We start from the raw sequence: 23,132 nt of genomic DNA on the forward strand, positions 1-23,132 counted from the left end.
CATAACGGCCGATAACCACTCATTGTTAAACATGATAACATGTCAATGATTCCTCAAGGTTTTCTGCCTGGCTGAGAACTTGTGAGAAGATTTATCAGCAGAGATGATGGATGTAAGAGTGACAAGCTTCAGTGCTACCTGGGGCTGTAATGCTACCACACACTGCAGCGCTGCAGACTAAAAACCTCCACAGATCACACACCAGCGACTCAATTTCAGCCATCGTCATGAAAATGCTTTGTCAGTTTGCATAAATGCATGACTTTAGGCGACACAATGCTAACAAAGTAGAAGAGTCATGGACAATAAAGGAGTTTGCGCACACAGTGCATGAAGAGAAGAGCACAGATTATTGGACTGATTGTGTTAACAGTTTCAGTTTTTATGAATTTAAGTATGAAGCTGTTTTCAAATGTGAGGAAAGCCTGATGCAGCCTTATAAAGATGATTCCCAGTCCAACCCTCACAATGAGGATGATAGTTTTTCATTCCTAGCTTTAATTCAAGGCCAGATCGTCTCTGCAGCTGCATTAGCAGCAGCTCCTGTGTTAGGGCAGCAGAGGGCAGATCGTGTGTTTTAATTGAACTACTTTATCCAGCAGAGTGTTAAGACACTTACTGTTGTCCATTTCTTAATTGGATTGCATGTGGGAGAGTTGAGTTATATCAAACAGCAGCCGAGCAGTTAGCCTTTATTTTTCTCTAAATGTCTTTCACATTCATGGCTGACAGACCACACTCAGGGTTCCTATAGCTTCTGCAGGATTTATCTGCATAGACGATGTTCCATCGGAGCTGCTTCAGTCTAATTAAAGTGATTGATATGCCAGTCCCAAATTAGCGGGCCGAGAGCGTCTTAGTCCCTCAGCTTCCTTTTCAGGGCATGGAAACAACGCTGTGACTGATTAGGGACAGCAGTTGGTTTGGATACCTGCCATTTGGAGGATAAATTCCTCAACAGAGTTCTTTCACACCAAAAATAACTCCCTTCCCTGAGAGGAAAGTCGCTTGATCTAATTTGTAAAACCAAAGAAAACTTGGTGAAGCTGCTGATGAAGCTCTGATGAAGATTTGGATATTTCATGGAGGAGTTTTGGTTGTTAGAGCAGTCTGTGCTCATCTTGATTTTGCTTTCAACAATACTACTTCCAATTAGACTAACTCTTTCCGAAGTAGGTATTTCTGCCAACTCCTAAGGTGCAATAAAGTCTCGAAGGACTAGAAAGCTCCAGCAGCACCTGTAGTTTAGAGCGGGGTTCTCAACTTTGGGGTTGGGACCCCATTGGGGGTCATGAAACACTGAGAGGGGGTCTCCAGATGCCTTAAAAATACTTTTCAAATACTCTGTTGTCACTTTACACCACTTGTGTCAAACTTTAACCCCTTTTAATCACTTTTTCCCGCCCATTTTAGCACATTTTTGTCCATTTTTAACCCTTTCCACCACTTTTTTCTGCCTGATTTTGCAACTGTTAAACCGAATCTTGACGCTTTCTGCCTGTTGTTGGATCTGACCCGTTATTGTCACTATTAACCCCTTTTTATGCCCATTTTAACCACATCACTTTTTGATATGCCCAGTTTTGCCAGTTTAATCCGTTTCAGCCAGTTTCGGCCTCAGTTAACCTTTTTGCCAGTTTACATCTATTTTTCATCCTATTTCACCAAATTTCCATCTGTTTTTTTGCCACTTTAAAGCCATTCCATCCACTTTTTAATCCCCTTTTACCACTTTATATGCCTGTTTTTGCCACCCTGACCCATTTTTTCTGTTTTTTGGTGAATTTTTTGCCACTTTTTAGAAACTTTTAAAAATTTGTGCGAGGGGGTAAATGTCCCTGTGAAGAGGGACAAAATCACTAAAATGTGACTAAAAATAAACGGCATTTAAAGTATGTGACAAAACCTCATTCTCTTTACTGGACTGCAGATCTTTCTGATCTCAGGCCTCATATTTCTAATTTGCATGTTGGAACCATTGACTCCTCCATGAGTTGCACAGGACCGTCGCTCAGCCTCAGACCTACTGAACTCAGAGGAAACCCCAGCTACATAATACCAGAGTAATCCCAAGGCCGCTCTAATCACCTGTCTAACGTAAACTGTGGCTTTAGGAGTGCGCGGGTATTAAAAAAACAGTCCAGAGTGAGAGATGTCCTCGTAAGCCAGGACACTCCACAGAGGAGTTTTCCCAGAGTCTACAGGAATATGGACTAATAAACCAAAGAGCAGCGATGGGGCAGACACAGCCGACACAGAACAGTGAGGAGATAGATGTCAAGGCCATTCAGGACATGTACAGAAAGTTTGTGATGGAGTGCCCGAGTGGACGACTTTTCCTGCACGAGTTCAAGCGATTCTTCGGCGTGGATCCTACGGGGGAAGCGTCGGAATATGCAGAGAACATGTTTCGAGCTTTTGACAAAAATGGGGTAAGAGTAGAAGCTGTTCCAGCCTTTCTTTCTGTGCATCTTTACCTAAATGTGACCGATAACCTTGTTCTTATCCTCCTCTTCTGATTGAACCGACCTTTCAGGACAACACCATCGATTTTCTGGAGTTTGTGGCAGCGCTGAATCTGGTGTTTCGGGGAGATTTGGAGTGTAAACTGCGCTGGTCCTTCAAGGTGTATGACAAAGACAACAATGGATTTGTGGACAGGAAGGAGCTGCGGTCAATAATTGATGTAAGTCTGACTGTCAACTTAAACTACAATTGCTCAGAATGTTTGGTGCAGCTAAAGCTTCTTTAACATGCCTGCCTGTTCTAAAAATCTTCTCTTTAACTATCTGCAGAGAATAAACTTTTAGTAAAGCTGCTGACTTTATAGTGTGAGAATGGGTGTTGCTAATTGCATTAGCAGCAGCTATGTCAAAGGTTCCAGTAAGCCAAACAAATGCAGCACACTGCCAGGAAAGAACAGCCAAAAATAACTGAGCCATCAGCGACTCTTTTTAATGCATCTGCAGGGAGCTCTCCTCTCAGAGGAGAAAGAATCAAATTAAGGCCCAATCTAACCAGGCTGCTTTTCAAAGTTGGATCAAATCTTTTGTGCTCACTCTCACCCCTTAAATGACTAATGTTGGAGTTTTCAGCACAGTCAGAGTGAGCTGATGAACAGTTAGGCTCTGGATGTTTTATCAGAAGCTCTGTATCCGTCAGGTTGGTCAAAAGTAAGAGCTATGACAGAAAAATGCAAAAAACAAATGGATGACAATCACAAATGGACTCTGATGATCACAACATGGAAATTTAAGTCTTGTAGCCAAACTGAAGAAATCCAACAATCATTTATTTTTATTTCAACATTTTCTGCATCTTCAGTTAAAAAATCCAAACATGCACTCCCACATTGTGCCCTTTCTCTTCTTCTTTTTAAAATTTATTTTACCAATTGTAAACATTTACTCCTACCTACCTGTGCAACTTTCTGCCCTTTTTTACTAGACAGTCTAGATCAATGTTACTTAACCCTGCTCAACCCAAGAGCCATGTTGTTGAAAATACCTTTGCAAGAGCCACAATCTAAGTGGTGAAACAAAAACAGCTTGAAGTAGCACTAACAATGAGTCAAAGGTGGCAAAAATGGTCAAAAAGCAACAGAAATGGGTGAAAAGGGGTGAGAATGGAGAGGAAAAGGGGTCAGAAAGTAGCAAAAAACGGGTGAGAAGTGACAAAAAATGATTAATAGGTGACATAAAATGGTTCAAATTTGGCAAATAACTAAAAAAAAAGAAAAAGGACTAAGATGGGCAAAAACGAATCAAGAGTGGCAAACATGGGCAAAAAAAACAGGAAACAGGTGGTATTTAGCAGCAAAAGGTAGCTGAAATGGGTGAAAAGTGGTAAAAAAAAAAAAAAGGGGGCAAAAATGGGATGTAGTGGCAAAAACTTGCAAAAAAAAGAGAAGGCAATGGTAATTAATGGCAACAGGTAGCTTAAATGGTTGGAAAAATAGCAACAAAAATGGTGGAAAAGGGCAAAAATGGAATAAAAGTGGCAACAAGAAGTGGATAAATAGGCAAAAACTGGGGAAAAAAAGTGGTATTTAATGACTAAAGGTACCTTAAATGGGTGAAAATTGGGAGAAAAATTGTGAAAAGGGGCAAAAATTGGATAAAAGTGGCAAAAAAATGTCAAAATGGGTAAAATAGTAGGAAAAAAGTGGTATTTAATGGCAAAAGGTAGCTTAAATGGGTGATAAGTGGCAAAAAAGTGGAAAAAAAGGCAAAAAACTTTTCCTTTTTTTAGGTTTTCTGGGGGAATAATATTTCAAATTAAGACATTAAAGTGCCACAAATAATCAGAAAAGAGCCACATGAGGCTCCAGAGCCAGACGTTGAGTATCACTGGTCTAGATCTATGATGGCCCCCCTCGTAGACCACTACTGTGAGACGCCTCTTCTGTCAGACCAGAAACACACGGCAAAACTTTACGAATCAAATCAGATTGTAGGTTAATGGGGGTAAGAGGAGGTAAGGGTTCTGCTACCAATAATTAAAAACAGAAACCACACCTGCAAAACCAAAAACAGGAAAAAGCTCCTCCTCCATGAAAACACTCCAGCTAACGTAGCTAAGACTAAACCTTAGCGCTGTAAGCTAATGAGGTACTATGTAGCTAACATGGCTAAATATAAAGCTAATAGAGCTACGTCAGCTGCGTGAGCTACATAGGCGATGTAGACACATAACTAGCAGAGCCAAAGCTAAAACAAACCTACGTTGGATTATGCTACAGTTGCTAAGACGAGACAAGTTTTAGAAGTAGTAACACGAACAGTGGCTCATTTTAGCTTTGTTAGCTCAAGCTAACATCGCTACATTGGTTTACGTTGTAATGTTACATGCATAGCTAACGTAGCTATGTTAGCTATGTTAACAAAGCTAAAGCGAGCCACCATTGACATAACTGTTTACAACCTCGTTATTTCACGGATGTACGCGGTCGACGTCTACCTTCAGAAACACGGTACCAGCTAATTACATCCCTTCTGTTCTGGCAGAGGCGGGGTCTCAACGGACCAGCCCACAGAACTGGCTGGGCCACTAAACAACCCAGTTGATTTACTGGTAGCGTGGATGCATGTGTGCTACATGAGTAGCAATGGTGCTGGTGTCCTAGCTAAAGGTTACTTCATTTTGGAGCTAAAAAGTCAGTTTAGTTTATTTTATTAGTTATTCATGCCACTTTTTAACCTCTTGTCATCACTGTTTCAGCCCACTCTGCCACATTTGTTTACATATTGGACCCACTTCACTGCTTTTCACCATTTTTACTGCCCATTCTGGCCACTTTAAGCTAAATTTTGCCACTTCAGACACATTTTTGCCCCTCCTTCACAACTTTTCACCACTTACCTCTGCCCAGTTTTTCCACCTTTAACCCACTTATCTTTATTCTGCAATTATTGAATCATTTATTCCTTAAAGTTATTTAAATTCCTTTTACTTTATTCCCTGGTATCCTGGCGTTTGTGCAGATTTGAGCTTAGCTATGAAGTCTAGCATTACCTCCCAGATAGTTCAGTGTTCCACATTATTAACATTACCAATAAAAAGGTCATTCTGTTTAAGGAAAATGGCTTTACAGTTTGAAAATGTTATATTGTACAGCATATATAAATAAAACTGTTTGTTGTTTGGTTGAAGTGGTCATTATTCAGGTTAAATATAAGATATGCTCATCACAAATTAACTTTACAAAGGACCATGTTTTTGCTAAATTTCATGCGCCCCTATTTGTCTGTGCCCCAAAAAGTCTCCTTTTAACCCCTCTGATGGTGGCCTTGAGTCTCACAGTAGGGCTAGTGGTCTGAGAGCGGGTTAGATCTGTGGTCTGCAGTCAGACCCCTCTCCTTTCTCAGAGGGCAGCAGTGAAAATTATTGACCTCAAACATGTTTTTAGATGATGGCTTTGGAATGATCAGGACACTTTTAAGAACAATATATTTAAGAAAATATAAACTGGATCTGTAGGATGTTTTGTTCAAGATAGACCTGCATCATTTCTGCCCAAATAAATTTGTTAAGATTATTGCAATTTTAAATTTAAATTTGTATTTAGAATTGCTTGAAAACAGCGCAAATTACTGCCTGATAAGCAAATATATGGCAATTATGTCCCTGCTTTCTCCTCATCATCCTCATCTTGCTCTCTTTCCCTGCTTTTTCCTCCATCATCCTCATCTTGCTCTCTTTCCCTGCTTTCTTCTCCTCATCATCCTCATCTTGCTCTCTTTCCCTGCTTTCTCCTCATCATCCTCATCTTGCTCTCTTTCCCTGCTTTCTTCTCCTCATCATCCTCATCTTGCTCTCTGTCCCTGCTTTCTTCTCCTCCATCATCCTCATCTTGCTCTCTTTCCCTGCTTTCTTCTCCTCATCATCCTCATCTTGCTCTCTGTCCCTGCTTTCTTCTCCTCCATCATCCTCATCTTGCTCTCTGTCCCTGCTTTCTTCTCCTCATCATCCTCATCTTGCTCTCTGTCCCTGCTTTCTTCTCCTCATCATCCTCATCTTGCTCTCTTTCCCTGCTTTCTTCTCCTCATCATCCTCATCTTGCTCTCTGTCCCTGCTTTCTTCTCCTCCATCATCCTCATCTTGCTCTCTTTCCCTGCTTTATCCTCATCATCCTCATCTTGCTCTCTTTCCCTGCTTTCTCCTCATCATCCTCATCTTGCTCTCTTTCCCTGCTTTATCCTCATCATCCTCATCTTGCTCTCTGTCCCTGCTTTCTCTTTTTTCTGGAGGGAAACCAGTTTGCACATCCAGGCCCAAACGGCACATGTTAGTCAAAAGGCAAGTGCCACAATGGCTGATGCTAGGTGTTGACAGTATTCAACAAAGAAATGATCTACCAAACACAAATGTCCTTTTTTGTGCTGAGTTTGTACATTTTTAAAACTTGGCAGTAAAAATGATCATTGTAAAAGATAAAATTCCATCTACCGCCACTATCGGGTTCAGTATTTCTGGTGTTTTTATACATATTGATAAAATAAAACTTTCCTCCTCTCTGAATCCTCTAGAGTATCTACCGGCTGAAGAAAGGCCAGAAGACGGGCGGTCTGGATGGACAGCTCACAGTCGATGAGGTTGTGGATCGAATATTTCAGGCTGTTGATAGAGATGGCGATGGTATGAATACATGGATGTGCTTTAATAGCCTGACTGGACACGGGTTATTTATTTCCAGCATTAAGAAAAATAATCGTTCTTTAATGTTTTTCTGATGTTGTTGTTGTTTTGTCCCACAGGAACCATCAGCATGGATGAGTTTATTAGAGGTGCCAAGCAGGACCCCTGGCTCTTAAACCTGCTGAAGCTGGACATGAACCCTTCCTTATGGATGATGGAGCAGAGGAGAAAGAGTGCACAGTTCTAAAAACATCATAGCCAAAATATTTTCACTCTCTACCCGGGTGATATGGCAGCTTAAAGCAGGCGACCCCCAAAATAAAAGTACCAGAGACCGGGGACCCCCAACGACCTGAAGGTGGCTGAGCAGCCATGAACATTCAAGAACAGTCATGTGGAGACAAGGCCGTCCATAAGGGGGGAGCTTTCTGGGGCCCAGACAAACTGGGGGTCAGCAAGATCCTGGTCCATTGTAAAGTTAAGCTGTGATATCCATATTTTATATTTAACCTGAAAAAATAACCACTCTTATCACTGAAACAAATGTCTTTTTTTAAATGATTTGGGTAGCATATAGCCATCTTAAAAATGTAAATCTATTATGTTAAAAACAAAAAAAAGAAAAGAAAGTTGGTTAATAATGGCAAAAAATGGTGGAAAATGTGGTATTGTTGGATCTTGTAAGTAGCAGAAGTAGAACTGAAGTGGCAATAAATAACCAACAAAAAGCAAAAATGGGTTACAGCGGCAAAAATAGTGGTAAAATGGAATTAAAAGTGGCTGAAAAGGCAATAAATTGTCAAAAATGGTCGGAAATCTGCTAAAATGGGAGGAAAATCAATATAAACTGGCAAAATAGTGCCAACTGAGAAAGAAAAAGTAGGCAGATAATAGCAGAAAATGGTCAAACTGGCAAAAACTGAGCATTTCAGATAGTAAAATGTGGTTAAAATGGGACCCATGGGGTCAATAGTGGCCATAATGGGTCAGCAGAGGAAACATCGGGCTTATGTGGCAAGAATTGGTTTAGAAGTGGCAAAAACAGGCAGAAAAAAGTGATGGAAAGGGTTTAAAACGGCAAAAAAGTGTTAAATGGCAAAAATATGTTAAAATTTGTGTGAAAAAATGATGAAAACTGGTTAAAATTTGGCAAAATTGGTGTAAAGTGGCAACAGTGGAATTTAAAAAATTATCTTAGATTTTTTTAAAAGGGATCTGGAGACCCCCTCTTTGTCTCTCATGACCCCAAAGGGGTCCCAACCCCAAGGTTGAGCACCACTGGCTTAAAGGGTTACTTCTTCTGTCCACTCTTCAACAGCAGGACTCTGCTGTTAAGGTAGCAATAATCAATGTTGGGAAACTTTCACCATTCAGCATTTCCCATCCATCGCCCTGCATCCACTTTGACCCTGAAAAGAGCATCAGGAACGACCCAAAGCGGTATGGCGGTATTCCCATAAAGATTATTCTTTGGGGTTTTGCCTTCATGGTGATAATAGAGCTAAGGAGAGAGTGGGGGGAGACGTGCACCAAACAGTGCCGGGTCTGGACTGGACTGGGACTCTAGCCTCTGAGAACGGGTGCCTGCTCTGTATCCTGAGCTTGGGCGCCCTGGGTGAGGCGCTGTGATCTGACTGTGCTGCCACATCACCAGGTTAGAAATGAAAACTGGATGTCAGAGCATAAAGGCCTTTTCCCTGTGGAAAGAAATGTAAAAAGATTTATGGCTTACATTCAAGCTTAAAGCAGAAAATGTACTGGCTGTGTTTAAACACATCTTAGCATCAGAGCTTATTCTGTGGTTGTTTTCTATTTGAAGTGTAATGCTTGTGAACTCGAGCCCCAGCCTTCTTGTTTTGCAGTGTCAACATGTAAATAGTGAATGACTGTAATGCTTGCTTTTCTATTGTTTTTTTACTCTTTATATTTGTCTTTGTTGTTCACTAAAAGGATAACCTTAAAAAGACACCAATGTTTTAAGCACTTTTAAAGTTGAGTCCTAATGAATGTTTTACCTGCTAACTGTTGTCAAAGAGATGACCTATCAATAAAGTTCAATAAAAAAAACATGACACCTCTCTACACCCTTGCACATGTGTGCATCTCTTTTCATTGACTTGCAAACAGAAAGTCCTCATTCACCAGAATCCAGCACACTTAAATTCCCCCTACGGGGCCATGTTTGTCCCTTTAACTCAGTGAAATACTTGGAAATTCAAAATTAAAGCCAAGAATGTTATTGGTGGACATCCCAATGCCTTTTTACTTTTGCCACATACATTTCATCATTTTTATGGCGACAATCAAGGTCAGCGACGTGATACAGTGTCTGTGAAAGTATTCACCCCCTTGATGGTTTAACCGTTTTATTGATTTTATAAATCAGTCAAAGTCAATATAATTTAGCTTTATCATTAAAAAACATACAAAAAAATACTTTTCTGATGTCAAAGTCAGAACAGATTCCTACAAAGTAATGTCAAATAAAAATAACTGCATAAAAGTGACTGATCTAATTCAACAGAGGTCCAGCCAACTGGTGCTAGTAGTCTCAGAGTTAGTGAGATGAGGATCACCTGAGTCCAGTAAATGTGTCTACAGTGACTGTAGTATAAAGACACCTGTGTCTGGAAGCTCCGGTCACTGGTTCATCAGTATTCCTGGCTACCATTACACCATGAATACAGAAGAACACTCCAAGCGACTCAGAAAAAATGTTATTGAAAAGTAGAAGTAAAGGGATGGGTACAAAATAATTCCAAGTCTCTGAACATCCCCCAGAGTTCAGTTAAATCCATCATGAAGAAATGAAGGAATATGTCACATGTGTGAATCTGCCTAGATCAGACCACCCTCACAAACTGAGTGGGCGTGCAAGAAGGAGACTAGTGAGAGAGGACACCAAGACACCTATGACTACTCTGAAGGAGCTCCAAGCTTCAGCAGCTGAGATGGAGAGACTCTGCAGACAACAACTGTTGGCCGGGTTCTTCACCAGTCAGAGCTTTAGAGAAAGACACTGTTGAAGAAAACTCAGATTCAATCTGGACTAGAGTTCACCAGGACTGTGGGAGACTCCATGGTCAAGAGGAAGAAAGTTCTTTGATCTGATGAGACCAAAATGGTGATTTTTGGCCATCAGACCAGGCGCTGTGTTTGGAAGACCCCACATCATCACAAACATACCATCCCCACTGTGAAGCACAGTGGTGGCAGCATCATGCTGCAGGGATGCTTCATGGCAGCCGCTCTAGGAGGCTAGGGAGGGTAAAATCAATGCAGCATAACGTAGGAAAATCCTGGATGACAATCTTATTCAGTTTGCGTTACAGCTGTGACTTGGGGTAAGATTAATTTTCCAGCAAGACAATGACCTGGAGCATAAAACATGGAAAATTCATATTGTAATTTTGAGGACAAAGGGCTGCATCCACAGACTGACTGGGTCTGTTTTACAAATATAAAAAGAAATTCAATCTTCAGATGCATGGATCTTCAGAAGAGCTCATGCGGCTATAGAAAGAAAGCTCCTGCTAAAACGAGCGTTCTGCACATGTGCAGTGCATACATGCATCCAGAGGGGTGGGGAGTGAATAGCTGGAAGAGTTCATGCCCTGGGTCACGTATAATTATGTGTACTTTGTGGATCAGGGATGAAGAGACACAATCCAATAAGTTAGGGGTGGGAATTCCTCTGAGTTTGCAGCTAAATGTGTTATAAGTGAGGGTAATGGGACCGATACCTGAGGACTGTCTCAGTGATGATATAGTGGTGGATGAGATGATGGGTCTTCACAGTTTGAGTCACTTTTTAATGCTCCACTGGCCAAACCTTGTTGATCAATAAGAAACGTTATAATCCAATACAACGCCCACTAAGGTCTGCAGATTTCCAGAACAAGAACGTAAACTTAACCTTCATGATTTCAAAATCCTCAAGTCATAAAACGTTGAAACAAAGGCTAAAAATAATTACATAAAAAGTCAGGATGTGGTAAAGAAACTGTGTATTCATTTCATTTTTTCAATTTTGCTTTTTGCAGTTCTCATGTTCTGCCCTTTCAAATTTACAGATTTGACTTCTGTTATTTCTTTTTACCTTTTAGGTCACAATTTTTAATTTTAAGTCATATTTAAATTTTGCTTACTCATTATTTTTTAATTTTATATCATATTTTGACCTTTTCAACTCCTGACTTAGACTTTTAATCAAACATTTTGACCTTTAAGCTTCACAATTTAAAATTTTATCTCACATTTTGACCTTTTAAACCATATTTTCCTTTTTTTAAAACATTATTTTGACACTTAATTTTGTGTTTTGACCTTTTGAAGGAATACGTTTGACTATCTCAGATTTTGAGCCTTTAAACGTATCATTCTGACTCCTTTTAATCTCATTCATCATCAGTGGTAATTTTTCCGCCATAATTTCTTACTGTAGTAAATAAAGTTTATGGTTGAATGTTGACTCTGTCAGGGTCTCAAATTAGACCAGAATTCAGAATCCGGCCCCTGCCGAGACTGACTTTGACACCCCTACTCTAAAGGCAGAACAGGACGGAGGGACTGGTTTTAGGGATGAACTGCAGGCCTTCACATATTTTATGAATTTGGTCTGAAAAAATATCAGATTTTTATGGCATATTTACTGAAAGAATGGTTGTTTTGTAAATGAGCAATGCAAAATAATTGGATCATCTGCATATTCTAGTAGCTTCTTGTAGGAGGTGACATTCACTTAGCTTGGGTCATTTCTGCTTAATGGTAAAGGCCTTCAGTGAAACACAGCTTTCTTTAGTCTAAGCATCGACAGGAAGCAGGATGTTATCAGTGTGACATTGTGACAGACTTCCATAAATCTAGCTTTATGGGAAAAAAGGCTTAGAGCTGCTACTGTGAGTCGTCATTCCCAGTAAGACGTAATATGAAGTGCACCAGTGACCCCGGGTTGTTGAAGGTTCAACATAGGATAAGGCATGAGGATTAGTGTTTTAAAGACAGCTTGCCAGAGACTTTGGCTAAAAATAATCTTCATGTAGTTATTGCACTCAACCTTTGAGCCGTAGTGGAGACCTTTGGCAGCCGCCATGAAAAGACGACAGAGCGATCCTCTGCAGGTGCTCCTGAGGACACTACACTACTGATGCACATGGTTTTTACTCACTGGAGGCACAAAGAAGAACTTTTGAGTATCTGCTGTAGGAGGATTTGGATTCAGCATGGGACAAAACCAGCAAACACAGTCCCAGGATGAAGAACTGGAGCTAATGAGCATCCAGGACCTCTACAAGTCCTTCATCATGGAGTGTCCCAGCGGATCTTTGTACCTGCACGAGTTCAAGAGGATGTTTGGGGTCCAGACCGGTACGCCTGAGTCAGAATACATGGACAACATCTTCAGAGCGTTTGACATGAATAATGTGAGTAAAAGGTTGGAGTCTTCTCATGTGAATGTGCAAACGGAGGTCCAATAAGGTGGAGGAAAAACAGCTTTTAACTGCCCGTTAACCTGCACAGAAATTTAGATCGATTAAATTGGGACAGTCACCAGGTGACAAATGCAGAAGGTGCTGAGTCTCAACAAAAATGGGATCCTCCAAATCTATTTTGAGTACCTTTTCCACTTAGAAATATCGAAGTGGGGCTCTTGGTTTTCTTGTGGCACAAGAATCTTTGCTGATTTGGTCATGACAACACTTCTCTAGATCTGTGTACACAGTTTAAACCAAAAAAATCAAATATCTGCAAAAAACTAGTTCAAACAGTTCAACGATGCACAGCATGGGAGGATAATGTCATACAGCTTCACTTTAAAAGGCCTAAAGCAGGGGGGTCAAAGTCAATCTCAGCAGGGGCCAGATTCTGGATTTAGGTCTAATTTGAGACCCTGACAGGGTCAGCATTCAACCACAAACCTTATTTTCAACAGTAAGAAACTAGGGGGGAAATTAGCACTGATGATAAATGATTCTGAGATTAAAAGAAGTCAAAATTATACATTTAAAGGCTCAAAATCTGAGATAGATAGTTAAACTTATTCATTTAAAAGGTCAACACATAAAATTAAGTGTTAGAATAATGTTTAAAAAAGGAAAATATGAAAAAGACAGTCAGAATTATGTTTTAAAGGTCAAAATATTCTAATAATCTATAAATTTGAAAAGGCAAAACATGACATAAAATTAGAAAATAATGAGAAAAAAATAAATCTGACATAAAATTGTGACCTAAAGGTAAAAAAAGACATAAGTCAAATCTATAAATTTGAAAAGGCAGAATATGAGAATAAATAATAAGTTAAAGTCATTATTTTGAGATGCAAAATTGAAAAAATGAAATGAATAAACAGTTTCTTTACCACATCCTGACATTTCATGTCATTATTTTTAGCCTTTTTTTAAATTTCATGACTTGAGGATTTTGAAATCATCAGGGTTAAGTTTACATTTTTGTACTGAAGTCTGCAGACCTTAGTGGGAAACTTCTAATACAAATATGATATGATCTTACGGGCCGGGTATAACCGTACAACGGGCTGGATTTGGCCCCCAGGCCGTGAGTTTGACACCCCTGGCCTAAAGGTTGTCAGTGTGTTTCCATGTTTTATAAGCCTGCTAAGGCCTGCTTTACATGGTGGCTGTGAGAGGATAATGAATGTAGAAGTTTATACACCGCTTTCCACATTATTATGCAAATGACATTTTTCTCTGATTTTCATAAATATCAATGCAAATGACAGAATATTTTGAAGTCATCAACCGTTAGAGCATAATTCCAATGTTTTTGAACAAACACCATAATGATAAAAATATGTATTTTTTAAAAATTAAAACCTCAAAATGCACTGTTCCACATTATTAAGCACGACAGAGTTTTAAAACATTTTTTGGTTGTAAAGAAGTGAAAATGATCATTCATTGAATCTGCAGCATTAGGAGGTCATATTTACTGAAATCAAAGCTATTTCAATCAAAAACATCTGAACAGGCCAAGTTCCATGTTAACATAGGAGCCCTTCTCTGATATCACCTTCACTGTTCTTGCATCCGTTGAACTTGTGAGTTTTTGGAGAGTTTCTGCTTGAATTTCTTTGCAGGATGTCAGAATATCCTCCCAGAGCTGCTGTTCTGATGTGAACTGCCTCCCACCCTCATAGATCTTTAGCTTGAGGATGCTCCAAAGGTTCTCAACAGGGTTAAAGGTCAGGGGAGGATGGGGGCCACACCATGAGTTTCTCTCCTTTTATGCCCATAGCAGCCAATGACACAGAGGGATTCTTTGCAACATGAGATGGTGAATTGTCATGCATGAAGATCATTTTTCTACAGAAGGCACGGTTCTTCTTTTTGTACCATGGAAGAAAGTGGTCAGTTGAAACTCTAGATACTTTGCCGAGGTCATTTTCACACCTTCAGGGACCCTAAAGGGGCCTATCAGCTCTCTCCTCATGATTCCGGCCCAAAACATGACTCCGCCCCCTCCTTGGGTGAACTTGGCTAACCACGCTTTGGGCCACTGGACCAGTCACCATCCTGAACCAAAACTACCTAACCAAAAATCAGCTATTTAGCAAGGAAAAGAAAACAAAGAGAAAACATGACTATCACTGAACTACAGCCAAACTAGAACAACAAAACCAGCAATCTCGACATGCATGGGGAGAGATAAACGGATGGGGAAAAGAAAACGCTCAGAAAACAAATTAGTTAATGAAAAGAGAAGGTTGAACAAACAACAAACCTCCTCAAGTGTGTCCAGGGAGTGTGTGTGGCTCTGTGTCTGCTCTGCTCTAAAACAGGTCTGCTCATAATTTTAGCCCAGATCAGAGTGGTTATGTCATGTATGTAACTGATAGATGCTGTTTATGAATGAAGGTGTTCCCCAGCAGCAGGGGCGTAGCTAGAGATTTTAGGCCCCCAGAAAGAATATTACACAGGCCCCCCTTAACTGGCTAGCCAAGCAACAAATGTGTTGTTTTTACAAATATCTGTGCATTTAAATGTAATTCTGAACCATATCATCCAAAAATAAGAGCATGTTTTACTATGGTTAAATCAAATTTACTTGCATCATTAAGGGATGCTACTGTACAACAGGACATTTTTAAAGGAGGAGCAGAGCCCCCCAGTATTTTATTTCAATCTATTTGCTATAAATTTCAGTTTGTTGAGCAATTCTTTTAGAGTGTTACTTAACCTTTCTGCACCACAGAGCCAACATGTTGAAAAATGCCTTTGCAAGAGCCACAAGTGGTGAAAAGTGGCAAAACTGATTAAAGTGGCAATAAGGATAATTTTTAAGGGGGAAAATAACGGTCAAACAGTGGCAAAAAAGTGGAAAAGGAGGCATAAAAGGGCAAAAAGTGGAAAAACAGGGAGAAAAAGTGGCAAAATATGGCAGAAAGTGGCAAAAATTGGTGAGACGTTACCCCAAAATGAGTTACAGGTGAAAAAAAAGCCTAAAACAGCAAAAACATGGCAAAAAAATGAGTGTAAAAGTGACTTAAATGGTCAAGAATGCTGAAAAACAATGGCTTAAATGGCAAAACATGGCAAAAAAAAGGGGTGGGGAATCACAAAAAAGGAGGCAAAAACCTGGAGACAAAAATGGGATGGAAGTAGAAAAATGGGCAAAAAGAAATGGCAAAAGTGGATTTAAAGCAGTACAAAATGGATTAAAAGTGGCAAAAAAAAAGAAAAAAAAAAAGGTTAAAAAAATTGTAATTAAGGATTTAAACTGATGAATGTGACTTGTAATGGATAATTTCTGAGGTCTAGTTTCCCTTTCTAAAGGTTTTCTGGGGGGAATAAAATTTCAGTTGAGACATAAAAGAGCCACATGTGGATTTGGAGCCATGGTTATCACTGATGTAGATGCTTTTGATCCAATAATGACACTAATTATAAAGAAAATAAAAACACTTTAGCCCCTCCCTGTGGGCCCAGGTAATCAGCCCCCCTCCTCACACTGTTATATAATCACTAAAGTGTTTCTGAGGACCTTATTATGAAATGACGGTAGTGCTGAGTTAGTCTGCTGTCCACGTTTGCATCTTAATGATCATTTTTTAATGGTTTTCTTTGTTCAGGATAACACGATGGACTTCATAGAGTACGTGGCGGCTCTCAATCTGGTCCTGCGAGGTAAACTTGAAGACAAGCTGCGCTGGTCTTTCAAAGTGTTCGACGGCGACGACAACGGCCGCCTCGACAGAAGTGAACTACGGAAAATAGTTAAGGTAAAAGAGAGAGGGTCTGATCCTCGGTTAAAACCTAACTGAAACCCAGTGTTTGTCCTGGGATAGTTTTCCTGCTTTCTCTATACATCTATACATCCCTATATATCTATACATCCCTATATATCTATACATCCCTATATATCTATACATCTCTATACATCTATACATCTCTATATATCTATACATCCCTATATATCTATACATCCCTATATATCTATACATCTCTATACATCTATACATCTCTATACATCTATACAACCCTATATATCTATACATCTATACATCTATACATCTATACATCTCTATATATCTATAAATCCCTATATATCTATACATCCCTATATATCTATACATCCCTATATATCTATACATCCCTATATATCTATAAATCTCTATACATCTATACATCTCTATACATCTATACATCCCTATATATCTATACATCCCTATATATCTATACATCTCTATACATCTATACATCCCTATATATCTATACATCCCTATATATCTATACATCTCTATACATCTATACATCCCTATATATCTATACATCCCTATATATCTATACATCTCTATACATCTATACATCCCTATACATCTATACATCTCTATACATCTATACATCTCTATACATCTATACATCCCTATATATCTATACATCCCTATATATCTATACATCCCTATATATCTATAAATCTCTATACATCTATACATCTCTATACATCTATACATCCCTATATATCTATACATCCCTATATATCTATACATCTCTATACATCTATACATCCCTATATATCTATACATCCCTATATATCTATACATCTCTATACATCTATACATCCCTATATATCTATACATCCCTATATATCTATACATCTCTATACATCTATACATCCCTATACATCTATACATCTCTATACATCTATACATCTCTATACATCTATACATCCCTATATATCTATACATCCCTACATATCTATACATCTCTATACATCTATACATCTCTATACATCTATACATCTCTATACATCTATACATCCCTATACATCTATACATCCCTATATATCTATACATCCCTATACATCTATACATCCCTATACATCTATACATCTCTATACATCTATAAATCTCTATACATCTATACATCCCTATATATCTATACATCCCTATATATCTATACATCCCTATATATCTATACATCTCTATACATCTATACATCCCTATATATCTATACATCCCTATATATCTATACATCTCTATACATCTATACATCCCTATATATCTATACATCCCTATATATCTTTACATCTCTATACATCTATAAATCTCTATACATCTATACATCTCTATACATCTATACATCCCTATATATCTATACATCCCTATATATCTATACATCCCTATATATCTATACATCTCTATACATCTATACATCCCTATATATCTATACATCTCTATACATCTATACATCCATATATATATCTACACATCCCTATATATCTTTACATCTCTATACATCTATAAATCTCTATACATCTATACATCTCTATACATATATACATCCCTATATATCTATAAATCTCTATACATCTATACATCCCTATATATCTATACATCCCTATATATCTATACATCCCTATATATCTATACATCCCTATATATCTATACATCTCTATACATCTATACATCCCTATATATCTATACATCTCTATACATCTATACATCCCTATATATCTATACATCCCTATATATCTTTACATCTCTATACATCTATAAATCTCTATACATCTATACATCCCTATATATCTATACATCCCTATATATCTATACATCTCTATACATCTATACATCCCTATACATCTATACATCCCTATATATCTATACATCCCTATACATCTATACATCTCTATACATCTATACATCTCTATACATCTATACATCCCTATACATCTATACATCCCTATATATCTATACATCTCTATACATCTATACATCCCTATATATCTTTACATCCCTATATATCTTTACATCTCTATACATCTATAAATCTCTATACATCTATACATCTCTATACATCTATACATCCCTATATATCTATACATCTCTATACATCTATACATCTCTATACATCTATACATCTCTATACATCTATACATCCCTATATATCTATACATCCCTATATATCTATACATCTCTATACATCTATACATCTCTATACATCTATACATCCCTATATATCTATACATCCCTACATATCTATACATCTCTATACATCTATACATCTCTATACATCTATACATCTCTATACATCTATACATCCCTATACATCTATACATCTCTATACATCTATAAATCTCTATACATCTATACATCTCTATACATCTATACATCTATACATCTATACATCTCTATACATCTATACATCCCTATATATCTATACATCTCTATACATCTATACATCTCTATACATCTATACATCTCTATACATCTATACATCCCTATATATCTATACATCCCTATATATCTATACATCTCTATACATCTATACATCTCTATACATCTATACATCCCTATATATCTATACATCCCTACATATCTATACATCTCTATACATCTATACATCTCTATACATCTATACATCTCTATACATCTATACATCCCTATACATCTATACATCTCTATACATCTATAAATCTCTATACATCTATACATCTCTATACATCTATACATCTATACATCTATACATCTCTATACATCTATACATCTATACATCTATACATCTCTATACATCTATACATCTATACATCTATACATCTCTATACATCTATACATCTCTATACATCTATACATCTCTATACATCTATACATCTATACATCTATACATCTCTATACATCTATACATCCCTATATATCTATACATCCCTATATATCTATACATCTCTATACATCTATAAATCTCTATACATCTATACATCTCTATACATCTATACATCCCTATATATCTATACATCCCTACATATCTATACATCTCTATACATCTATACATCTCTATACATCTATACATCTCTATACATCTATACATCCCTATACATCTATACATCTCTATACATCTATAAATCTCTATACATCTATACATCTCTATACATCTATACATCCCTATATATCTATACATCTTTATACATCTATACATCTCTATACATCTATAAATCTCTATACATCTATACATCTCTATACATCTATACATCCCTATATATCTATACATCCCTATATATCTATACATCTCTATACATCTATACATCCCTATACATCTATACATCTCTATACATCTATAAATCTCTATACATCTATACATCCCTATACATCTATACATCCCTATATATCTATACATCCCCATATATCTATACATCTCTATACATCTATACATCCCTCTACATCTATACATCTCTATACATCTATAAATCTCTATACATCTATACATCTCTATACATCTATACATCCCTATACATCTATACATCTCTATATATCTATACATCCCTATACATCTATACATCCCTATACATCTATACATCTCTATACATCTATACATCCCTATACATCTATACATCTCTATACATCTATACATCCCTATACATCTATACATCCCTATACATCTATGCATCCCTATACATCTATACATCCCTATATATCTATACATCTCTATACATCCCTATACATCTATACATCCCTATACATCTATACATCCCTATACATCTATACATCCCTATATATCTATAAATCTCTATACATCTATACATCTCTATACATCTATACATCCCTATACATCTATACATCCCTATATATCTATACATCCCTATATATCTATACATCTCTATACATCTATACATCCCTATACATCTATACATCTCTATACATCTATACATCCCTATATATCTATACATCCCTATACATCTATACATCTCTATACATCTATACATCTCTATACATCTATACATCTCTATACATCTATACATCCCTATATATCTATAAATCTCTATATATCTATACATCTCTATACATCTATACATCCCTATACATCTATACATCTCTATACATCTATACATCTCTATACATCTATACATCTCTATATATCTATACATCCCTATATATCTATACATCTCTATACATCTATACATCTCTATACATCTATACATCCCTATACATCTATACATCTCTATACATCTATACATCCCTATATATCTATAAATCTCTATATATCTATACACCCCTATATATCTATATGTTTATATATTTATATACCTATATATCTATATATCTACATCTCTATATATCTATATATCTATATGTCTATATATCTACATCTCTATATATATATATATATGTATATATCTACATCTCTATATATCTATATATCTATATGTCTATATATCTACATCTCTATATATATATATATATATGTATATATCTATATATCTATATATCTATTTAGTATATCTATCTGTATATAATAGCAGCGATCATCGAGGGCCAGATTTAATCCAGATCAGTGCTCATTTTGGCGGCTTTTTTTAGTTTTAGTCTTTAGATGAAATGTCTTTTTGTTTTAGTCACATTTGAGTCATTTCTACCCTTTTAAGTTTTAGTCTAATTTAACTCACTGAAAACATTTTAGTCCAAGCGTTTATTCTCCTGCCTAAATCTGGAACCAAACCATGGTAGTGTGTTCTCTGCCAAACCTGGGGTCCCTGCTTTCTACAGCTGAGAGGCAGAATAGATACAGATGAGCTGTTTTAGACAGATTTACCCACAGTGGAGAAATCAAACTACATTACATTTTAGTTTTAGTCATCTTGATGAAAACTAAACTTAGTTCTAGTCAGTTTTAGTCATCACAGATCTATTTTTGTTAGTCTCAGTAACCCCTTTTCACTGCTTCGCCAGGCTACTTTTGTAATACATGTTTAGTTTCTTTTAACCCATTTTTTCCCTTTTTTTCCCTTTTTTGCCTCTTTAACCCTTTTTAACCACAGGTCCTGTTTGTTTTGTCCCCTCTGTGACACTCTTTCATCCATTGTTGCCCATTTTTCATCCATTGTAGCTATTATTATTATTTTATTTTATTTTATTTTTGATACTTTTTCCCTTTTTTTCCCTTTTGCTTCATTTTCACCTCTTTTCAACTCTTTTCCTGCCATTTTTTGTCCCTTTGTGCCACTCTACAATTCTTTTTTTGACATTTTCTAACCTTTTCACCACTTAACCCTTAGAGCTCACAGGTATTTTTTTCACCATCATGTCTCGTCTGGACTTTTTGTCATAAAAACCTTGTCAAACATCAACCCTGTGGTGCACAGTCAAGCTCTATACATCCTTTTTTTTCAGGACAACCTGGGCTTTAAGAATATATCTACCACAGTAATGTCACTTACATTTTTAAAAAGTTATAGGACTCTAAAGACAGAAGAAAAAGACAAATTGGGATTTGAAACTCAGAGATGATTTTTATTCATAACACACAGAAAACTTTAGTGACTAAACTTTTCCTTTGCACAGACTTGTTCCCCATCTCTTGGGGACAAAACAGTGAAAAAATAAACATTATCTACATATAAACAGAGAAAAAGTCCATGTGCTTTTTGCAGTTCGATTCATTTGTGCCATTCCTCATAGCAGCAGAGACCCAGCTGGTTGACTACACCTCCCACAATGCATTGCAGTAAATAACATGGCGATGCCCTGGGCAAAAATCCGAGATAAATGATCGGGAATTGATTAAAAATGGATTAAAAGACGCTCATTATCAGATCTAACAACGTGGATTCAGTCTTTCTTCTCTCACATTGTGGCTCCTGTGAAGGTGTTTGTCAGCAGTTTGGCTCTTTGGTTGAGACAGGTTCAGTAACGCTGGTTTATGCTATACATGCTGGCATCCTTCAGCTCAGGCCTTTTTAGTTAGAGGTGCTGGTAGAAATGCAGACATAGATGCATTGGTTTCTAATAGAACAAGGGTATTAGATACTGGGGTCGATACTCTTGGGACCAAACATGTCTGACATGAATCTGTCAAATATTTGTGAGGATTTTTCTGACACTGGCATGAACATCCCTTGAAATGCGTCATTACTAAATCAGACTGCTTTGTTGTCTTTCAGATTATCTACAAGATAAAGAGAGGCACCATACTGGACGAAACGGGAACAGTAACCCTAACTTCAGAGCAAGTGTGCGAGCGAATCTTTCAAGAGGTCGACGTGAACCATGACAGTATGTTGACCTCATACTAAAATATAAAGGCTCTTTAAAGACCAGGTTTCCTTCATCTAAAGTCAGATTATTAATCTGGACTCTCTGTGTTTGTGCTGCAGATCAGATCACCCTGGAGGAGTTTGTGGAAGGGGCTCAGAGGAGTCCGTGGCTGCAGGGCTTCCTCAAACTCGATGTCAACCCTAATGGATATATCCAGAGGTACATGTGTGACAGGAAACTGACAGAGAACTCCTGAAGCCGGTCCTTTAGTTCCATCGAGCATGCCAAATGGAGAGGAGGCTGGTTGTGAACCAGCGGTGTGAGAAGACTGGTGCTGGGATGCAGCAGCGTGCGGACTGCAGTCTTTCTGGGAAGTCTTGGAATGGACCCACAGCACCGTGAAGAAGAAGGGTTCTGTCCAGAGTGTGTGGTTTCAGTGGAACTCTAACATCACATGGAGACTGCTGACCTTGTGGCCTGAAATTCTTTAAAGGATTTTTCTTATATGATG

At 37.5% G+C, this 23,132-nt stretch overlaps 2 protein-coding genes across 2 annotated transcripts; both read left to right on the forward strand.

Moving 5' to 3' along the window:
* The first annotated feature begins 2,234 nt into the window (after window positions 1-2,234).
* LOC121512281 (guanylyl cyclase-activating protein 2-like) lies at window positions 2,235-7,384 on the forward strand. Its single transcript, XM_041791460.1, has 4 exons — window positions 2,235-2,432; window positions 2,537-2,686; window positions 7,029-7,137; window positions 7,257-7,384. Exons 1-4 carry the CDS (start codon window positions 2,235-2,237, stop codon window positions 7,382-7,384), a joined length of 585 nt encoding a protein of 194 aa, XP_041647394.1.
* Window positions 7,385-12,359: 4,975 nt separating this feature from the next.
* On the forward strand, window positions 12,360-22,877 carry LOC121506023 (guanylyl cyclase-activating protein 2-like). The gene is made up of 4 exons (XM_041781546.1): window positions 12,360-12,560; window positions 16,229-16,378; window positions 22,528-22,639; window positions 22,741-22,877. Exons 1-4 carry the CDS (start codon window positions 12,360-12,362, stop codon window positions 22,875-22,877), a joined length of 600 nt encoding a protein of 199 aa, XP_041637480.1.
* The last annotated feature ends 255 nt before the right edge of the window (window positions 22,878-23,132 follow it).

Source organism: Cheilinus undulatus, linkage group 1 (genome assembly GCF_018320785.1).
Source record: "Cheilinus undulatus linkage group 1, ASM1832078v1, whole genome shotgun sequence".
NCBI lineage: Eukaryota > Metazoa > Chordata > Actinopteri > Labriformes > Labridae > Cheilinus > Cheilinus undulatus.

Excerpts from the sequence above, each read along its gene's own strand:
- LOC121512281 (XM_041791460.1), top strand. The coding sequence starts at position 2,235 with ATGGGGCAGACACAGCCGACACAGAACAGTGAGGAGATAGATGTCAAG. Across the intron at positions 2,687-7,028 it reads AGCTGCGGTCAATAATTGAT|AGTATCTACCGGCTGAAGAA; the intron begins GTAAGTCTGACT and ends TGAATCCTCTAG. Across the intron at positions 7,138-7,256 it reads TGTTGATAGAGATGGCGATG|GAACCATCAGCATGGATGAG; the intron begins GTATGAATACAT and ends TTTGTCCCACAG.
- LOC121506023 (XM_041781546.1), top strand. The coding sequence starts at position 12,360 with ATGGGACAAAACCAGCAAACACAGTCCCAGGATGAAGAACTGGAGCTA. Across the intron at positions 12,561-16,228 it reads GAGCGTTTGACATGAATAAT|GATAACACGATGGACTTCAT; the intron begins GTGAGTAAAAGG and ends TTCTTTGTTCAG. Across the intron at positions 22,640-22,740 it reads GGTCGACGTGAACCATGACA|ATCAGATCACCCTGGAGGAG; the intron begins GTATGTTGACCT and ends TTTGTGCTGCAG.